Source organism: Rhamphochromis longiceps, linkage group LG7 (assembly GCF_057381845.1).
Source record: "Rhamphochromis longiceps isolate RC_006_pf linkage group LG7, R_longiceps_female_GT1.1, whole genome shotgun sequence".
NCBI classification, from domain to species: domain Eukaryota; kingdom Metazoa; phylum Chordata; class Actinopteri; order Cichliformes; family Cichlidae; genus Rhamphochromis; species Rhamphochromis longiceps.
Genome location: NC_140563.1, coordinates 28,439,950 through 28,459,491, shown reverse-complemented (window position 1 = coordinate 28,459,491; position 19,542 = coordinate 28,439,950). Strand labels below are relative to the sequence as shown.

The 19,542-nt window shown below is 44.2% G+C and overlaps 1 protein-coding gene across 1 annotated transcript in view; it reads right to left on the bottom strand.

The window, feature by feature from the left end:
* Nucleotides 1–298: 298 nt before the first annotated feature.
* LOC146665492 (UDP-glucuronosyltransferase 2A2-like) overlaps nt 299–19,542 on the bottom strand; it is a 25,237-nt gene continuing 5,993 nt past the window's right edge. Inside the window, exons 2-7 of the mRNA XM_085413198.1 lie at nt 7,608–8,097; nt 2,846–2,994; nt 2,633–2,764; nt 2,375–2,462; nt 986–1,205; nt 299–800 (exon numbers count right to left, since the gene is read on the bottom strand). Coding sequence (XP_085269324.1) covers nt 521–800; nt 986–1,205; nt 2,375–2,462; nt 2,633–2,764; nt 2,846–2,994; nt 7,608–8,097 — 1,359 coding nt within the window. The 3' untranslated portion in view covers nt 299–520. The remainder of the gene's footprint in view (nt 801–985; nt 1,206–2,374; nt 2,463–2,632; nt 2,765–2,845; nt 2,995–7,607; nt 8,098–19,542) is intronic.

Genomic DNA, 19,542 nt, shown 5'->3' with positions numbered 1-19,542 from the left:
CATCTACACACCAATAAACATAAAATTTAGAAAACAAAATGTACCAGGAATTACTGCTGAGAGCACAATGAATTTGTGATTGGAAGCCAAGGCGTCAGAGGGGTTTGTAACACTACAAATAAAAATATAATTCACATGCCTCCTTTTGTCGTTCAGTGCGTGAAGTACACTGAACGGATTGTCTCGGAAAACCCCTGCAGAAAGTGAACTCATCTTTCATTGTAGCTGTTCACAGTCACACCTTTGACACAGCTTTGTGACCACAGCCACAAATTCATGGCAGATGGCAGACTGAATAAGAGGCATCACTCTACACTGATGAGACAGTTTGGTTTATTAGAAAATATAATAGAGAAGCTGCATTTGAGGACATCTCCTCTGAAGCAGAGAATACAGTGCAGTCATGTGTTCTTAAAATGAAAGAAGAACCAAACTGTGGAGTATGTCTGCATTTGTTCTTTTGGATGGTTAAAACCTCCAAACCTATTTATATATTACTCCAAAAATGTCAAATCTCTCTTCAGTCCTTCTTCTCTCTTCCTGCTCGCTGTCTGCACTGCCGCAGGATGCAGCGTATCCCCACCCACCACAAAGCAGCGACGGTCATCAAAGCGACCAGCAGGGCAGCACCGGTGTCCAAGCTGTGGTACTGGAACCAGTTCAGGTCGTATGATGCCAACCGCAGATGCCTAGCTCCACCATGTCGCATAACAAACTCCACCCAGAAGATGGCGGTACTCAGTGGTGTTACTGGCTGGTCGCGGTGCACCGCTGACAGACGCTGCATGTTGGTCCTGTAGCTGTGCATGGTAAACAAACAGGAAGTCATATGACAGTTTCACTGTTAAACAGTAGTGCACTTTTACTGTGAAGGAATCAGGTCAAAGACAGGAAATAAAATGTTATTAAACAGGTCCAAATGTACAAAGATGAAACTATTAACAGGAAATATACAAACACAATTCCACACTAAAATCACCTTTACCTTGGCTGGTTTGTAACGACGTGCAGCGCCTCTGCCAGCTCCTCAGCTGTCAGATGGTTGAAGTCCAGGACGATGGCGGTGCCGAGGCGGCTCATACGGGCGAGATTATCAGGCTGATCGCCAAACAGTGGCACGCCCACCAGAGGCACACCGTGAAACACAGCTTCATACAGACCGTTAGTGCCGCCATGTGTCACGAATGCCTTTGTCTTTGGGTGACCTGAGGACAAACAAATGCAGAGCTTTTATTGTGAAAGAACATCACAATCCACCTGAGGAAGTTAAAAAAAAAAATAAGAGGCCTCATTGGGCTTTTGTTTCAAAATCCCATGACATCATGAATGAGTCATACCCAGCAGGTCATCAAAGGAGCTTGCAAAGAAAAGCGTCTGGACTTCTTTAAGTTGCTTGAAGACGTTTCACCTCTCATCCGAGAAGTTTCTTCAGTTCTAAGGTCAAATGGTGGAGAGTCCCAGATATAAACCTAGTGGGAGTGTCCCCCCACAGAGGGACAAAAGGACCCCCTGATGATCCTCTAATCGCCTGAGCCAAGGTGTGAAACTGGGCGTGGGTCCCAATCAGCCAGAGTTTCGGGTGAGCTCATTGTGAAACCTGGCCCCACCCTATCATGTGATTTCCTGAGGTCAGATGGCCCAGGATGTGAGTGGGCGTTAAGGCGTCTGGGAAAGGATCTCAAAACTGGATTATAGATGGCAGAGAGTTGGTGTCGTAAACCACCGCCTCTGTTCAAAGATGGTCGCTCACAGTGGACATAGATGGCTTCTTTCACTCCTCTTTCAAACCATCTGTCCTCTCTGTCCAAAATGTGAACATTGGCATCCTCGAAAGAGTGTCCTTTATGCTTAAGATGCAGATGGACTGCTGAGTCTTGTCCTGTGGAGGTGGCTCTTCTGTGTTGTGCCATGCGCTTGTGAAGTGGCTGTTTGGTGAGCGACCATCTTTGAACAGAGGCGGTGGTTTACGACACCAACTCTCTGCCATCTATAATCCAGTTTTGAGATCCCTTCCCAGACGCCTTAACGCCCACTCACATCCTGGGCCATCTGATCTCAGGAATTCGCATGATAAGGTGGGGCCAGGTTTCACAATGAGCTCACCCGAAACTCTGGCTGATTGGGACCCACGCCCAGTTTCCCACCTTGGCTCAGGCGATTAGAGGATCATCAGGGGGTCCTTTTGTCCCTCTGTGGGGGGACACTCCCACTAGGTTTATATCTGGGACTCTCCACCATCTGACCGTAGAACTGAAGAAGCTTCTCGGATGAGAGGTGAAACGTCTTCAAGTAACTTAAAGAAGTCCAGACGCTTTTCTTTGCAAGCTCCTTTGACTACGATGACCTGGATGACTGAGAACCTTCACAGACATACCCAGCAGGTTGTTCTGAGGGATCCAATCAGAAATCTTTGTGTTTGGCGCCAATGCAGTTGGAGCCTCGCCACGGTAACGCCAAATCACCTGAAAGGTAGAAAACACTCCTCAAGTCAAAGATGAAACAAACCATCTGAGCTTCTTCTGCCTGCAGGTATTTTTTGATGATTAATCCAGAAAGTAATCAGTGATGTAATCAATATCTGCTGACAGCCCAGTCCCTGATTGTTTGTCTGTGAGTAGGTGGAGCTTCTGACCTTCTGTGGGATCTGACCGAAGGCGGTGGCGATGATGTTAGCGTGCTGCATCGTCAGGTTGGTTACCATGGAGCCGAAGGAAGCCACAATTATGCCGGCATCACCTGAACTCTGCACAAATGCCTCCAGGTCCTGGAAGATGTGACATCATCATTACATCAACACTCACCTGTCCCATTTCAGTATAAAAGTGTGTGCAATCAGAGCTCACACCTCTGGCAGCTGATTGGCTGGTTTGCAGTGTAGACCGCCCACGTATTTGAAGTTTGGTGGGGTCGGCCGTGGCGTCTCAATGTCCCAGAACGTCCTGATGAGCCACACGTCGGCCTTCCCCATAGTCTCACACACACTGCTGGGAGTTCCTGTCCATACAGGAAAGAAGGGATATGACTTCAAAATAAAAGCTTGTAGTTGGCTACTTTTATTTCCTAAATTTCACATTTAGTGGTGAGAAAAGGTGCTCAATTCCTCATTACCTTTTTTTTTTGTATGTTTGTCACATTTATATGTTTCAGATCTTAAGAAAATTTTTAATATTAGACAAAGATAACACAAGTTAAAATGCAGTGTTTTAGTCTGGAAACGGTTATAAAGCATTTTTAAAGCTATGGAACTCCAGCGAACCATAGTGAGCACCATTATTCACAAATGGAGAAAACATGGAACAGTGGTGAACCTTTCTAGGACTGGCAGGCTGACCAATATTACCCCAAGAGCACATGAAAGACTCATCCAAGAGGTCACAAAAGACCCAGGAACAACATCCAAAGAACTGCCGGCCTCATTTGTCTCAGTTATGGTCATCGTTCATCAGTGTTGGGGAGTAATGGAATACATGTACCGCCGTTACGTATTTAAAATACAAAATATGATTAACTGTATTCCGTTACAGTCAGTGTTGGGGAGTAACGGAATACATGTACCGCCGTTACGTATTTAAAATACAAAATATGAGTAACTGTATTCCGTTACAGTTACCGTTTAAAAGGGTGGTATTCAGAATACAGTTACTTTGTTGAAATAAATGGATTACACTGCGGTACTTTCCTGTTTCATTTTGTTGCGGGTCAGGACTGTTTGGGTTTTGTTTGACAGCTACGTTCTGTTGTTCCAGGCGGCAGCGTTACGGTTGCCATGGTTACAGGGCGACGCTCTCTCTCTCTCTCTCTGCGACTGTGTGTTTCCTGGGTGAGAGAGCGCCTTTTCGTTGTTGTTGTTGTGCTAAGCTAACAGGCAGAATGCTACAAGCATAGCTCTAAAGAATGTAGCATCATGGGCAGTGTAGTCCGTGTTGCAGGGAGAATGGACTGCCATACACGTTATGGGTCTGTGAGCGCGAGGAAAAAGGGGAGTGGAAAGGTACGAGTTGTCATCGAGGAAAAACGGGAGCTGGAAGGATGTAAATATAATAATAACCACTTCAGCCAAGAAGAGTGCCTGACAAGCCCAGTTGTAAGTAAGCTATTAAGACTCGACTGTACACCGTGTTCGTGTTTTCCTCCGAAAACAATAAGTTCCGTTGGAGCAGTCTTTCAACGCCTCTCTCTGTCTGTCGCAAGAAAAGTTGACCCACACAACAAAGTAAAGCTATTTTTCAGCTACGATCCGACAGGGACCCCGCCGTATTAGTCAGAGGTCCCTTTACTACAGTTCGGAGTCGCGGACCTTCAGTAACAGTAATAAATCACACAGCAATAGTACATTCACGTTGTTGTAAAAAGCATGATAATATATTAAGTAATCCAAAGTATTCAGAATACGTTACTGTCATTGAGTAACATAACGGAATACGTTACAAAATACATTTTGGGGCATGTATTCTGTATTCTGTAATGGAATACATTTTAAAAGTAACCTTCCCAACACTGGTTACAGTTACCATTTAAAAAGGTAGTATTTAGAATACAGTTACTTTGTTGAAATAAATGATTGACACTGCAGTATTTTCCTATTTCATATTGTCGCGGGTCAGGATTGTTTGGGTTTGTTTGACAGCTATGTTCTATCCGGTTGTTTAGGGATGACACGACGAATCCTACTTCCGGGCCTAAAGTAGTCTGCGTTTAATATGGCTTTTGTGTTGTTAACATGTTTAATGTTATGTATTTTCTTCTATTTGATCTCAAAAATCTCCTAAAACAGTCAGTGATCACTGTTGACCTCCCTCGGCTTTTATTACTGCTAATCATTTATTTAAGCTCAGTTTTTAAAACCTTAGGATGTAACTACAGCCCAGCCTATGCAGCAGTATATGAATGACTAACCTCGTATTGTGGATAGATTATCTCAGTTGTTCTCCTGGCTGAAGTTTGGTCCTTTTACAGCATCCTGCCATGCGATTACATTTGTTCCTGACCACCGAGAACACTCACATTAACTTTTATCGAGTGGAAAAAAGGTTAGCTTGTTTATATTATGCTAACATAGCTGTGTCGCTAGCGGTCACGTAGCACATCATTATATACCAGCTAGCCAAACTTCAGTAACCCTACAAACGTCACTGCTGTTTAGTTTTCTGTCTTCATTTATGTTGGAAGTGATAACAGAGCTGTACGTTTTAATTTGTTTCCAAAACCCCGGAGTCAGGACATGCTATATTGTATTTAGATAAAAGCTAGCGAGCTAACTCCCTGCTAACTTCTAACTCCGTTAAATGTTATAAATTCCATTTTCATGGATGCCTGGATGTTAAACTCAATTGTTACACCTGGTAGAGCAGAACGCTGATCATTTTATTAAAGATGAAAGACTTTAGACAGTTTTTCAACTCACAGTAATGCCATAGTGATCGTTTGATATATGGACCTGCAGCGGAGTGTAGGTCCAGACACGGCTAGTGACGTCAGACTGAACAACCGGATTGTTCCAGGCGGCAGCGCTACGGTTGCCATGGTTACAGGGCAACGCTCTCTCTCTGCGACTGTGTGTTTCTGTCACGGTTCTGGGTCCGTTGGACCCAGTATTTTGAGTTTATTATGTTTTGGTTTATTTTTGCATTATGGATTGTTTTCTGATGTTCTGGTGCTTTGTTTATTATTATCATTATACATCTGTTTCTATTATTCTTGGTGAGGGATCAGTTCTTAGGTTTTGGGTTCTCATGTGTATTACAGTTTCTGTTCAGTGTCTAGTCTGTCTCTCAGGGTCATGTCTGCATCTAGTTTAGTAATTCTTGTTTCCTGTTTTATTGTGAAAGTCTTTGTCTTATGTTAGTGTGTGCAGCTTAGCTCCCCCGTCTCGTTAGCCCTGATCTCCCCCAGCTGTGTCTCCCTTCTGTTGCCCATTCCCTCATTACTACCCTGTGTATTTAAGCCCTGTGTTTTCCCATGCTCGGTGTTGTGTCGTACCCTCAGAATTATGCCTGTGTGTTCAGTTCTCGGTGTCATTGTTCTGTTCACGTTTTCGTTTGTCGCCAGCAATAAAGCTAAGGTTCTCAGTTTCAATTCAGTCTCAATTCAATTCCAGAGTCTCAGAGTCTCGCATTTGGATCCTCCTCTCCATCCGCCTGCACACAGAGCCCTGACAGTTTCCTGGGTGAGAGAGCGCCTTTTTGTTGTTGTTGTTCTTGTGCTAAGCTAATACGCAGAATGCTACAGGCATAGCTCTAAAGAATGTAGCCTCATTGGCAGTGTAGTCCGTGTTGCAGGGAGAATGGACTGCCATACCCGTTATGTGTCTGTGAGCAAGAGGAGGGAGAAAAAGGAGAGTGGAAAAGTACGAGCTGTCACTGAGCAAAAAGAGCTGGATGCATGTAAATATAATAACCACTGCAGCCAAGAAGAGTGCCTGATGAGCCCAGTTGTAAGTACGTTATTAAGACTCGACTGTACACTGTGTTCGTGTTTTCCTCCGAAACAGTAAGTTCCGTTGGAGCAGCCTTTCAACGCCTCTCTCTGTCTCTTGCAAGCAAAGTTGACCCACACAACAAAGTAAAGCTTTTTTTCGGCTACGAGCCCAACACGGAACCCACGGTATTAGCCAGAGGTCCCTTTACTACGGTTCGGAGCCACGGACCTTCAGTAATAGTAATAAATCACACAGCAATAGTACATTCATGTAGTTGTAAAAAGCATAATAATATATTAAGTAATCCAAAGTATTCAGAATGTGATACTGTCATTGAGTAACGAAACGGAATACGTTACAGAATACATTTTGGGGCATGTATTCTGTAATGGAATACATTTTAAAAGTAACCTTCCCAACACTGGTGTTCATGACTCCACCATAAAAAAGACTGGGCAAAAATGGCCTGCATGGCGGAGTTCCAAGACGAAAACCACTGCAGTGCAAAAGGAACATAAAGGCTTGTGTCAGTTTTGGCAGAAAATATCTTGATGATCCTCCAGAGTTTGGGACAATACTCTGTGAACTGATGGGACAAAAGTTTAACTTTTTGAAAAGTGTGTGTCCCAGTACATCTGACGTAAAAGTAACATGGCCTGTAAATGGTAAATGGCCTGTATTTGTATAGCGCTTTACTTAGTCCCTAAGGACTTTGGAGTGGTCCAGTCAAGGTCCTGACCTGAATCCAATTGAGATGCTGTGGCATGACCTTACAAAGGTGGTTCATGCTTGAAAACCCTCCAATTTGGTTGAAATACAACAACTCTGGAAAGATGAGTGGACCAAAGTTCCTTCACAGCACTGTAAAAGATTCATTGCCAGTTACTGCAAATGCAACCTGCTGCCAAAATGCAAAGAGAGCCCCGACCAGTTATTAGGTAATCTGGCAATCACATTTTCACACAGGGACATGTAGGTTTGGATTTTTCCCCCTTAATAGAAAACGCCTTCATTTAGAAACGGCATTTTGTGTTTCCTTGTGTTATCTTTGTCTAATATTTCAATTTGTTTGATGATCTGAAACATTTAAGAGTGACACACATACAAAAAAATAGTAAATCAGGAGGGGGACAAACACTTTTTCCCACCACTGTGTATCAGATAATGACATTATGATGTGACCTCTGACCTTTGATCTCACTATAGTATTTATTCACAGACAGCTTCCAGGCAAGTTCAGTTAGCGTGGATGACGCCACATATGTCACCATGTTGATCAGTCTCTCCACGAACGTCATGCAGTCGTTGTATGGAAGAGGAGCTAATGGAACATAAGATGGTGGCAACGGGGCGTGGCCACAGTGTCGCTCCATAACACTGCCAAAGCTGAAGCGCAGCGAGAGGATGAGTGGCACGCCGAGCATGTCAGCCACCAGGTCGCCACACATTGCAAGGGGGTCTTGTAGGATAACATCGAAAGCACTGTCCTGCAGAGTCGCCATCAGCTGCTGGTTCTTCAGCACCCCATCACACTGCTGCCTCCCAAAGTCCAGGGTGCGGCCCATGAAATCGTTCATCTTCATGATCTTTTGCAGCGGTGAAGAGGTGTGTGACTCGTACATGGAGAACTGGATGAATTCGTGCATGGTGCCCACATATTCCTCCCTGCTATATGACACCTGCAAGTGAAAAACCACCTGATCAGGTTTATTGTTTAGTTACCGCCCAGTAATGGTGTGTAAACTGTCAGCCTGGAGATTAAAGACAAGATAAAATAAGTCATGAAACATGGAATAAAAGCCTCATGCAATTGGTGTTTATGAAGATATACTGTGTTTGGCTTTGTGCATTATGAACAAACATCTCCACTTTGGCCTTTTCTGTCCAAAGGACCTTAATCCAGTGTCATGGTCTTGGGCCTGTTGCCCAGTGGTCGGTGTATTTTGGGTTTTCAAATTAGGTTCAAACATCTTTAGAATTTTTTCTTAAGTTTACATTTCATGTATTAGTCTACAACTTCTGTTATATCCTTTGTTGGTTGATTTTGGTATTTGTAGTAATCTTTTATTTTGAGTCCAACTAGTTTTTGCTCCTTTCTTGCTTATAGTAGTTTGCATTGTATTCCTGTTTTAGTTTGTTTGTTTTGCCACTCTCTGCGTTCCCTTAGTATTTTTCCCTCCTCTGTCAAGTTGCTTGTATTAATTTCATTAAGGTGATTGTGTTTTCTCTGTTTAATTATTACTTCCTGTTTTACTTGGAGAGAATTTGTGCTCCTTGTGCTTTGCTTTTAGTTTTGCTTCCTTTGTCTCGTCTGCTCTGATTTGGTTCACCTGTGTCTTGTTCTCCACTTCCCCTAATCACCCACCTGTGTGCATATTGTCTCACTCTCCTTTTTTCAGAGTGTCAGTTCATCTCCCCTTCTTGTCTCTCAGCTCCAGTCGCTCCTAGTCCAAGTATTATTTCCCAGTTTATGGCTTTGAGTTTCATTTTGTGTTTTATATTCCACATTGTATATTCCACATTGTATTTTCCCTGCAGCAAAATGGCTCATTGTGAGTTTACCACAGCCTGCCTTACATGTCTGCATTTGGTTCCTCACACATCTCGCACTTTGCAATCTTGAAAGTATACTCTAACCATAAAACAGCCCCCGCAGATGCTATTCCAGAGGAGTTTGGAGAAAAGGTGGAAAGCTTATTCAGGATTGCATTCACAAGTCCTTTGATTTAAAGATTCTATCAGTCGGGCTAAGAGGCATTGACACCATCCTCAGGGACAACCCATGATTACTTCAGTTGCCTAGGATTTCTAAACACATTCTTGGTTTCCACAAGAGAATTGATACGAGTCCCCTCACTGGCTCTGCATCGTCACTATTTCCACAGACTGGTTTTTCCTCACCTGGCCCTGCATCCTTTTTGGCAAGCCAGTGGTCAGAGGATGAGGACCCTTTCCCAGATCATCCCGCATCTGTGGTCAAGAAAGAACACTGCACTTGCCACACCAATTCCTTTCCACTGTTAGACTGCTCTTCTGCCTTGATGCCACTGCTCAGCTTTCCAAATGCACCACTGAACGACACAGGAAATCATTCCTGCCCGTGGCCATCTCTTGTACAACTCCCTTTTTTTTCTGCTCTTGCTCTTGACGAAGGCGGTCGCACTTTTCTCCTCTCCTCCTCTCCCTTAGCTTCCCTGCTTAGCCTCTTGTGTCCTTGTCTAGTCTCGTATTTTTGTATTAGTTTTCCCTGGAACACTCTCTCACAGTCTGTTCTTTAAAACCTAAAAGAGGAATTATGGATTTGATCAACTGGTCCCTAAATGCAATTGACACCCCTTTCTCAATGAGAAGTTTGGGCTTGGGTGAGCCTGAGTGCTGAAGATATCTACCTATTCCGAACCATGGTAACAGGGTTCTTGCTGAGCTGGCTTGGCCCTGACTTATCGAAGAATTAAGGAAGCGGAACCGGCTGTTCAAATCCCCACAAGGCTGCCCGCTGGGATTGAAACAATGGGAAGAGGTGTGAGTTTCTCAAAATGGGCTCATTGAGTGCAGCACAGATAAGATCTTGGAGAGGCTACGGCTGTCGTGAATACTCAGAATAAGATCTCTGACTGCAGACTGGATTACATCTTGGAAGGGCTCGCTCGGAATAACATCTCTGAGTGCAAATTGGATTACATTTTGGGGAGGCTCACTGCGGTCGTGAGTTCACAGAATTGGCTCTTTGAGCACAAGAATGACAACATCACAGAGCGCAAGTTTGATAACATCATGGCGAAGCTCGCGGCTCTCCAACGGGAGATTGAGAGACCAGTGTTGGACTGTTAGAACTGCTTTGAAATTCATATGAGCTATTCGCACTAAAGTTAAAAGTTAAAAGCACCATCACTTCATGCGGATACCCTTTCGGCGCCAGCTGCGGTCTCAAGACTGGAGCCGAACAAAAACACCCTGATAATGACTGTGTTTAGTCTGTTCCTTCCCATTCCCTACAAGGCCACCTGGGTTGGCTGGAAGACTGTTTACTTAGCCTAGCAGGGCGAAGGACACTGTCTCAGCTGAACTCTGGACACGCACACACATACATATACACTGATACACACTCATCCCCCCTCCCTTTCCAAACGCCTTCGATGCTTGTTCCCTCCTGGGAACACGGCGGGTCTGAGTTTCTCTGATTCTGATTGCTGGAAACCCAAACAAAACACGCAATAAGAGGCTCTAATGTAAGTGTCCTGTTAATGTTGGTGGCGTCAGTTACACAATGGACCCAGAGCCAGCAGTGCAGAGGCAGGAATGCATTTCTTAGTTGGACACCACTTCATAAGAAGAATGGGATGGGCGAAACTTCAGCATCTTCAATATACTATTGTTGTGTGATTTTTATTACTATTAATGAAGGCTAATGACGGCCATCGAGCTAACATTGTTAGCTGGTGTTAGTTGAGGTTAATTCATTGACTGCAGACTGTTAGGCCATTTCTAAATACTCAAGTACGCGAGTCCGTAATCACGTTTTCGCTAGTCCGGACTTCACAGTTCATACGGGAGTCTGGACTTTCCGAGAACGCAGCGCGATCGTTCTACAATTGGAACGGTGGTGTACTTGATGACACCACAGCTCGTGAGTTTTTATTGACATCCCCTCTTAATTTAACTGTGATTAATATTTGCAATATAAATGACACATGACATTAAAAAGAAAAAAAAAATACACATGATGTAGTAGATTTCTTTAAGAAAAAAAATAGCCTAATTTTAAAAAGTATCTTAAGCACTTTGGCAAAATTCACTTTTATGTATCATCTGTTTCATAATGTCTAATAAGCTTCATACAGTTAAGCACAATCACTTCCACAGGTGAAGACGCTGAAGCTGGACCAGGCGAGGATGAAGACTCTGCAGGTTCCGCAGGCTGGATGGCTCCATCAGACCCTCCAGCGGAGACTATTACAAAGCCAGCAGGCATGGAGTCCTCTGGCAGACATGAAGGCAATGGGTGCTGTGCTGAGCACTGGCTCTGCCCAGACAGCGCTGACACGGAGTAGTTCTCTGGGGGTTGCTTAACCTTCAGGGGTCCAGAATCAGCTGGGGACTGAAACCTAGCCTCTGGGGAGGCCCTGGAGTGCAAAACTGTGCCCAAAGCAGCTAAAGTGCGAGAAACACCCTGGGTGGAAATTTGATTTTCTCCCTGCATGGAGTGAATGAGTGACACTGGAGACAGAAAGAGTGATGGAGCTAGCGGGGACACTGGAGCCTGGGCTACGGCAGACACTGGCGACACTGGAGCCTGGGCTACGGCAGACACTGGCGACACAGGAGACTGAGCTGAAGGTGGCTGCTGGGCAGTTAACTGAGCTTGTGGCTGGGCAGCTAAACGATCTTGAGGGTGGGCAGCTAGCTGAGCCGAGGGCTGCTGAGCAGGTGAATAGCTGTTCACTTTCGTATCTGCCACAAAAAACATAGCCCCGGAGTAAACAGTTCCACAGTCCAAAACAGGAAAAGAGTCCTCACTCACCAGAGCCGGCGATTCAGAAGTCCGAACGTCCGGCTGTGGGTGGCGCGCCAGCGGCACGATTGTCGTTTCCTCGCCACAGACAGCTCCGACAGGCCGGGCAAAACCACATCCAGCGGGTCGGGCAGCGAGGCAGTAGTGGCTGAGAGAAGGTGTGGTGTGTTGTGGCGAAAGGCCTGCATGGTCGGGGGAAGCGATTCCAATAGCCATGGCAGGCCGGAAAAGAGCCGTTGTAGCTGGCTTTCAACGGCGCAGCGAAGCTCTTTCGGAGGGTTTTCCCAGCCACAGCCTGAGGAGCATCTCCACATTGTAGGTAATGTCGTCCCGGAGCTCCTCGGACGGGTTTAATGCCGCTGGGTCCATGGTGGCTGGCTCGTACTGTCACGGGTTGCCGAGGCAAGCCGTGTGTGAATCATTTAGGACCCAAGATGCGGCAGCTCTGGTGCAAGTGAGTTTATTTAGCAAAAGTAGATACAAACAGAGATGGTGAGGGTGAGCTTAAAACTAAGAAAACCTAAACTTACTCACATAAGACAAGGACCTTCAGAATAAAACACGAAACTAACAGACACAGAGAACCAGACAAGACACTGAACTGAACAGACAGACTCACAAGCAGAGACAGTGACACCATAGACAGACAGAGGGAACACAGAGAAGTGGGAGCAGGCAGGCACAAAACAAAACCCTAACGAATGGCAAACCGAACCCAAAGACATCACAGAATAAACAAGAACACAGAATATTATAAAGAAACACAAAACACTGAGTCGTCAGACTCAGGACTAGGGATGGGTATCAAAAACCGGTTCTTGTTGAGAACTGGTTCCCACTGTTTCAATTCCTTGGAATTGTTTGCCATTTTTGCAAACGATTCCCTTATCGATTCCAGTCGCCCCGAATGACGTCACCACGTTGCGGAGCGTCATTTACCTCGCAGGAAACACGGCGCGTAAGCGGCTCAAACGCTCAAAAGTTTGGTTATACTTTACGAGAACGGATGACAACAGGGCAACTTGCAATACTTGCAAAGTAGATATTTAATTTAAGGGAGGAAACATTACGAATATGCAAAAGCATTTGCTCACAAAACACGTGATAACCTTAAATGAATGTCGTGTTTTTAATTCCGCTCCGGACTCGTGAATCTCAATCCAGCAGCAGCGGTAACGTTTGCACGTCCTCTCCCGTTAATGCGGCAGGTAAATAATCAACTAACAGTGCATATTATGTTAGCGCGATCTGCCTTATTACAAAACCTGCCATTACTGTGCATTTAGGTGACCATGATGAGAGAGACAGACAGAGTCTGGCTCAGATGCTGCCAGTTCTCGCTGCAGTCTACCGGTAGCGTCTCCTTTCAGGCCAGGATAGACGAATGTCACCGAGCAGTGACTAAGTTTGTGGTAAAAGGCTTGAACCCATTTGCCACAGCAGATGCCCCCGATTTTAGGTTAGTGAATGTGTTTAATTGTAGGCAGGGACATTACTGGATATTCTTGTGTAATTGCTACAGAATAATATTTATTTTATTATTTTACATTTACAATTTTTTTTCCTGGGGACCCTGTGACACCCCATTGAAGAGCCGTAGGCTGGATCTCTTAAGATCTCACTGTTGGGTTTGTAAGGCCATGTTACTCCTAAATTTCTATCTTGTTCAAAGAGAAGATATAAAACGAAGTTCCAAGCTAATCGAACTTAGTGTTCTCCTTTTTTATAAAGAATCGATAAAGAATCGAATCGTTAAACAGAATCGAAAATGGAATCGGAATCGTGAAAATCTTATCCATACCCATCCCTACTCAGGACCATGACAATATTAAGTAATCCAAAGTATTGTAACGGAATACGTTACAAATAACATTTTGTGCCATGTATTCTGTAATCTGTAGTGGAATACATTTAAAAGGCTCCTTCCCAACACTGCTTTCTGGAGGAAACCAGGTCTTGTTAGGTGAGACGGCATCCATTCCACTTTGGATGGAGCAGATTTCTAGAAGTCTGGCTACATGGCTATGGAAGAAAGCAGTCCTACATATTTATTTAATATGTGCATTGAAGAACATATCCTGGTCAAAAATGACTCCAAGATTCTTCACAATGTTACTAGAGGCCAAGGTAATGCCATCCACCACTGGGTTTTTGGGGAAAAATTGAAGACTAATGAATCTGTAAATAAATAAACTGTTGTGTTGGGTGTATTACAGAAGCGATTTCATTCTCTGTGCTAGCTAATGCAAATGGTCACATAAACCTTTCTGTTTTCAAGTGAGTAATAAATAAATCAGCTATTTCTGACTCAGCTGGTATTAATTGTGTTCTTGTATGTATTAACATTGAGACTGGTGAATTGTATATAGAGGTTATCTTTTGGGTTAAAAAAGCCTTCTGATGTCAGAATTGAGTTGAGTGTTTCACTCTCCAATAATGAATTACCTGAGCTTATTTTTTCTACCTCTGCTCATTGAAAGTCTGAGCTCTGTTTCTGAGTTAGCAAACATGATAACGACTTTACCTGAATTAGGTGCTTCAAAGACTGTTTATGCTAAAGCCAAGCCATTATTGTTTGAGCCTATAGGGGCTAAAACTGTTAAAGTTTTTGAGAAATGAATAATAACATACCCGAGTCTCATCAGCAACTGCTCATTGTGTGTCTCAGTCAGCTCATTCTAAGTCCATTGGTGATATTCCTAAGCAAGCCCTAGCAGAGCACTGCTTATTATGCTCCTGAGCCTGGATTCCCAGAGACTGTTTACTCTTCACTGTTCACTGCCTACATTCCTAAGACTGTTAGTAGGGCATATGTGCAGGTCCTTCCAGACAATATTTATGTATCACAACTTGCACTCTTAGAGACTGATGATCTACCCGGGGCCTCCCCTGAGTATGAGAACCCTACACCCATCCTCACTCCCTGAATGGGGGTGGCTAGGGTCCAGCTTGTTCCTGCACCCAATGTTTTTTTCCCAGGGTGGGGGCAGGTGGGTCCCAGCTGCAGCGTCAGTCTCTAAGGAGATCTGCATGTTCTGCAGCGCTGCCATAGCCTCCACAGTCAGCTATGAGTCCAGTCCTAGCCTACGCAACCTTCACTTGCATCGGCTGGGGCTGGCATCAGCTTTTTGCGTCCCCCGAGTCTTCAATATCCCTGGCTCCTCAGCAGAACCTATCGGTCCCATGCCACCTAAGTCAAAGGTTCCCGCTCTGCCTGAGAGTGCAGGGCCTGAGCCAGAATTCAATGTCCCATGGCATTTGAGTCACAGAGGGGTCCTCACCGACACTGTCATAGGTGGATTCACAGGGGACATAAGTTTAACACAGAAGGGAAACCCTTCTGACGGGAAGAGCAGTGGAGCAGCCAAGGGAAGTAGTAAACATAAACACGAGTTGCTAAAACTATAATTTATTTTTAAAGAAAGCACTAAAATACTCTGGCCAGGCAGGAACATGAAGTTAAAAACATTAAAAGTAATTAAAACTATACAGCCAAAATGCAATGGCCTAAGCCATGGAGGTCAAGTCCCATAAAAATCCAAACGGTGCAGAAACCAACAGGATCGTCGCCGTCCTGTCTGCCTCTTCATTCTGGTGCCAACTAGAAAAAGGAGAGAGGGCCAGCGGCAGTCACCATTCTTAGATTCCACTGGAGGTTCGTCTTAGACGGGATGGATCGGGACTTACCCTGGATGGGCAGAGCTCCTAACTCCGCCCACCACTGTGTTGTGCTTCACACGCGTAGCCATAATTTCACCGTCCCGGGGAAATAAGGCACCATCCCGCTGCCTCTTAATCCCCTGCCGTGGGCCTCTCTCGGCGAGGAGCTACCTCCCGTCAACACCAACACAGACCTCTCCGCTCAGCCCCGATCACTCTCTCCAGTGTGCGGTCGTCTGCGATCTCCGGTCTCGTTCTCCTTTGCCGCATGCCTCGGCCAGCTGCCTATAGCCGGGCATCTGTGCCGCTCTGCACGGCCGTTGCCCACACCGGTTACCACGCCATGTCTCTCCTCCTCTTCCCCTCTCACGCTCTCTCTTATTAAATAGCTATCTCCAACCCCAGGTGTGCCAGGTTAATGATCAGGAAGGGGGCGGTGGAATGGGCATCCCCCCGGAACAAATCACATAACACAACATAAGCATGCAAAAACCCAATACAATAAAACACTACACGCTAAAAATATCAAAGAATAAAACTCATCACTACATGCAAGCAAATAAAAATATCAACTTAAACTTTGTCCATTCCACCCTGTGACATCACCATCAGTGTCCAGCCAAGCCACCAATAGTGCTCGGTCACCTTCACTGATGGCAGCCTCCAGAGCTGGCCTGTTTCCTCCCACATTGATGCTGGCCCCAGGCCAAACCACCAGAGGTGGTCCACCTTTGCTAGCCACCTCTTTGCCGATCAGTGAAACTTCATGACTGGTTTCCCGGACAATTCTCTTTTCTCTAAACTCCTCTGTGATAGTGCCTGGGTCCATTTTATGGTTAGAGTATACCGTCACAAATTGCAAAGGGTGATGTGTGTTAAGAACCAAATGCAGACATGTAAGGCAGGCTGTGGTAAACTCACGAGCCATTTGGCTGTAGGGAAAAATACAATGTAGAATATAAAACACAAAACGAAACTCAAAGCCGTAAACTGGGAAGTGATACTTGGGCAAGGAGGGACTGGAGCTGAGAGACAAAAGGGAAGATGAACTGACACTCTGACAAAAGGAGAGTGAGACAATAGCTGTGTCCCAAAACGTCGGCTGCATCCTTCAGAGGCCGCATTTGAAGGCCGATTACGTCACAGCCAGGCGACGAAGGCTGACCCAATTCGTCGACTCCTTCAAATGCGGCCGACAAATGCGTCCTTAATTTCCCCGAATTTGAAGGATGGGTCGGGTGTGTCCTTCGTGGCCCGCCATAGCCCAGCCAATTCCAGTTTCCAACAATGGCGGCCGCTACTAAGTTTTAATATTACTCTTATTACTCTTTCTGGGTCACAAAATAAACTTTTAACATATTTTCAGGCGAGAAAGTAGCTGTGTAAACTTTAAATATCTGCTTGGTTTATCAAGACATCGCGTATTTGTAAAAGTGCTCCGACGTCTGTTACCCACCCGCTCGATAGCTAGCCGGGGGGTTCAATGGTCACTCGACCCAGCGAGAGCAGCGGACTCCTGGCTTCATCGTTTTCAGACCCCCGCTGTCTTTACCTACTCAGGTTAAACATGATATATAAGTCACTCAGATAACTTAAAAATGTAATTGTTTCCTTTTTCGGTGTTTTATTTGTTCCAGAGTAAATCAGTTTGGCTGAGATCAAAGTTGTTATCTTAGATTAGATTAAATAAAACTTTATTAATCCATCGGGTTCCTCCAGGATTTTCACACAGCTGAATAAACGTCAAACAGAAAACTGATTAAACAGAAGTGTGAGACGGTCGAGAATTTATGCCAGTGTCCTGTTATATTTTAGATAGTAAGGAGCAGACGGCTGAGATTATTAAACTCCACCGAGACAGCTGTGACGCAAATCTGAAGGCTAAACTGTCCCATTTTACAGCCTCGCAGTTCCGGCTTTCTTGGTCTTCGAAGGACCCGGCCCACGTAGACCGCGAAGGCCACGTCCTCCAAAGGATGCAGCCTACGTTTTGGGACACAGCTAATACAAATACAGGTGGGTGATTAGGGGAAGTGGAGACCGCTGTGGAGAACATGACGCAGAAAAAGCATTTGACAGAGTTAACTGGAAATTTCTATTTGCAACTTTACACAAATTTGGTTTTGGATCCTCTTTCATAAACTGGTTAAAAATATTATATAATTCCCCAACAGCTTGTGTTAGAACAAATGACCAGACATCCTCCAGCTTCTGTCTCTTGAGGGGCACCAGGCAGGGATGCCCACTCTCCCCTTCACTATTTGCAATTTTTATTGAACCACTAGCAGCAGCAATTAGACAGAATTCAGTAATTAAGGGCATAAATGCAAGAACGTGGAACATAAAATCAGCCTTTATGCGGATGATGTGTTACTCTTTCTCCAAAATTCACAAACCAATATCTCTGGGGTGATTGAATTGATAAACTCTTTTGCAAGAATATCAGATTACTCAATTAACTGGTCAAAATCTACAGTCCTACCGATTAATTGCTCCTTCCATAATTCCTCTTCTACACCACTGCAATCGGGAAATATAAAATATTTAGGTATTAATGTTTCTCCCAATCTTGCAGATCTAACTAAATTAAACCATATCCCACTTTTAAAGAAGGTAGAAGATGATCTGGCTAGATGGAAATGTCTACCCATATCACTCATGGGAAGGGTTGCCGCTATAAAAATGATGGTCTTACCAAAAATAAATTATTTATTCTCAATGATCCCAACTAAACCGCCACAAGATTGGTTCAGATCTCTAGATTCATGTATGTCCAAATTCCTTTGGAAAAATAAACCCCCACGTATAAGCTTAAAAACACTACAAAAGACCAAGGATAAAGGAGGACTAGAACTGCCTAACTTTCAGCACTACTTCTTAGCCAACAGGCTTCAGTTTATCTCAGGATGGCTAAAACACACCCTCTTAGATGAACCTTGGCTAGATGTAGAACAAGCACTCTGCAATAATCTAGAGATCTCAGACCTACCATTTATCAGCTCAAACATCCAACGACATGAATGCTTTAAAAGCATCAACATCAGCTCTTCTCTGACAGCATGGTGGGAGTTTCTAAAATTGACGGCGTCTTCATTAATCCCATGCAAACGTACACCTATCTGGAACAACCCTGACATATTACAAAACAATAATATGATAAACTTTTCAGATTGGAGTGATAAAGGAATCAAATATTTAGAACATATACTAGAAGGAACAGAATTTATTTCATTTGACGGACTAGTTACACAATATGGGATCAACAAGAAAAGATTTTTAGAATATCAACAAATTAAATCCATAGTAAAAAAGAAATTTAAACCGGGTCAAGTTGAACTACAAACACCACTAAGTGTGGTTCAATTTCTTACTCTTAAACCCCCCAAATTACTATCCAAAATATACAGAATGCTTTCTAAAACAGATGAATCAATATCACTTCCTATTGCAAAATGGGAAGCGGATTTATCAGTTAACTTAGACCTAAACTTCTGGTCTCAGATTTGCTTAAAAACCTTTCATCTAATTAGAAATCCCAGTCTTCAATTAATTCAATACAAAATATTACATAGAGTGCACTATACAGGTCATCGGATGTTCAAGATGGGCTTTACGTCTACCAACAACTGCTCACACTGCCAAACCAATTCACCGGACAATTATATCTACGCTCTTTGGTTCTGTCCACCAGTTCAGAAGTTTTGGCGCGAGATATGTGAAGACTTATCGAAGTGTCTGAAATGTAACATTCCAACTTCCCCCTTAGTGTGTTTGTTGGGCAGCTTAGATAATGTCACTTCAGAAAAGAATATAGCCCATATGATCTTCACTGCCCTATGCATAGCCAAGAAAACTGTCCTCATGAACTGGAAAAATAAAAATAATCTTAATTCTAACCAATATAGAAATTATCTATTAGATTACATTAGTCTTGATACAGCCTCTGCCACCA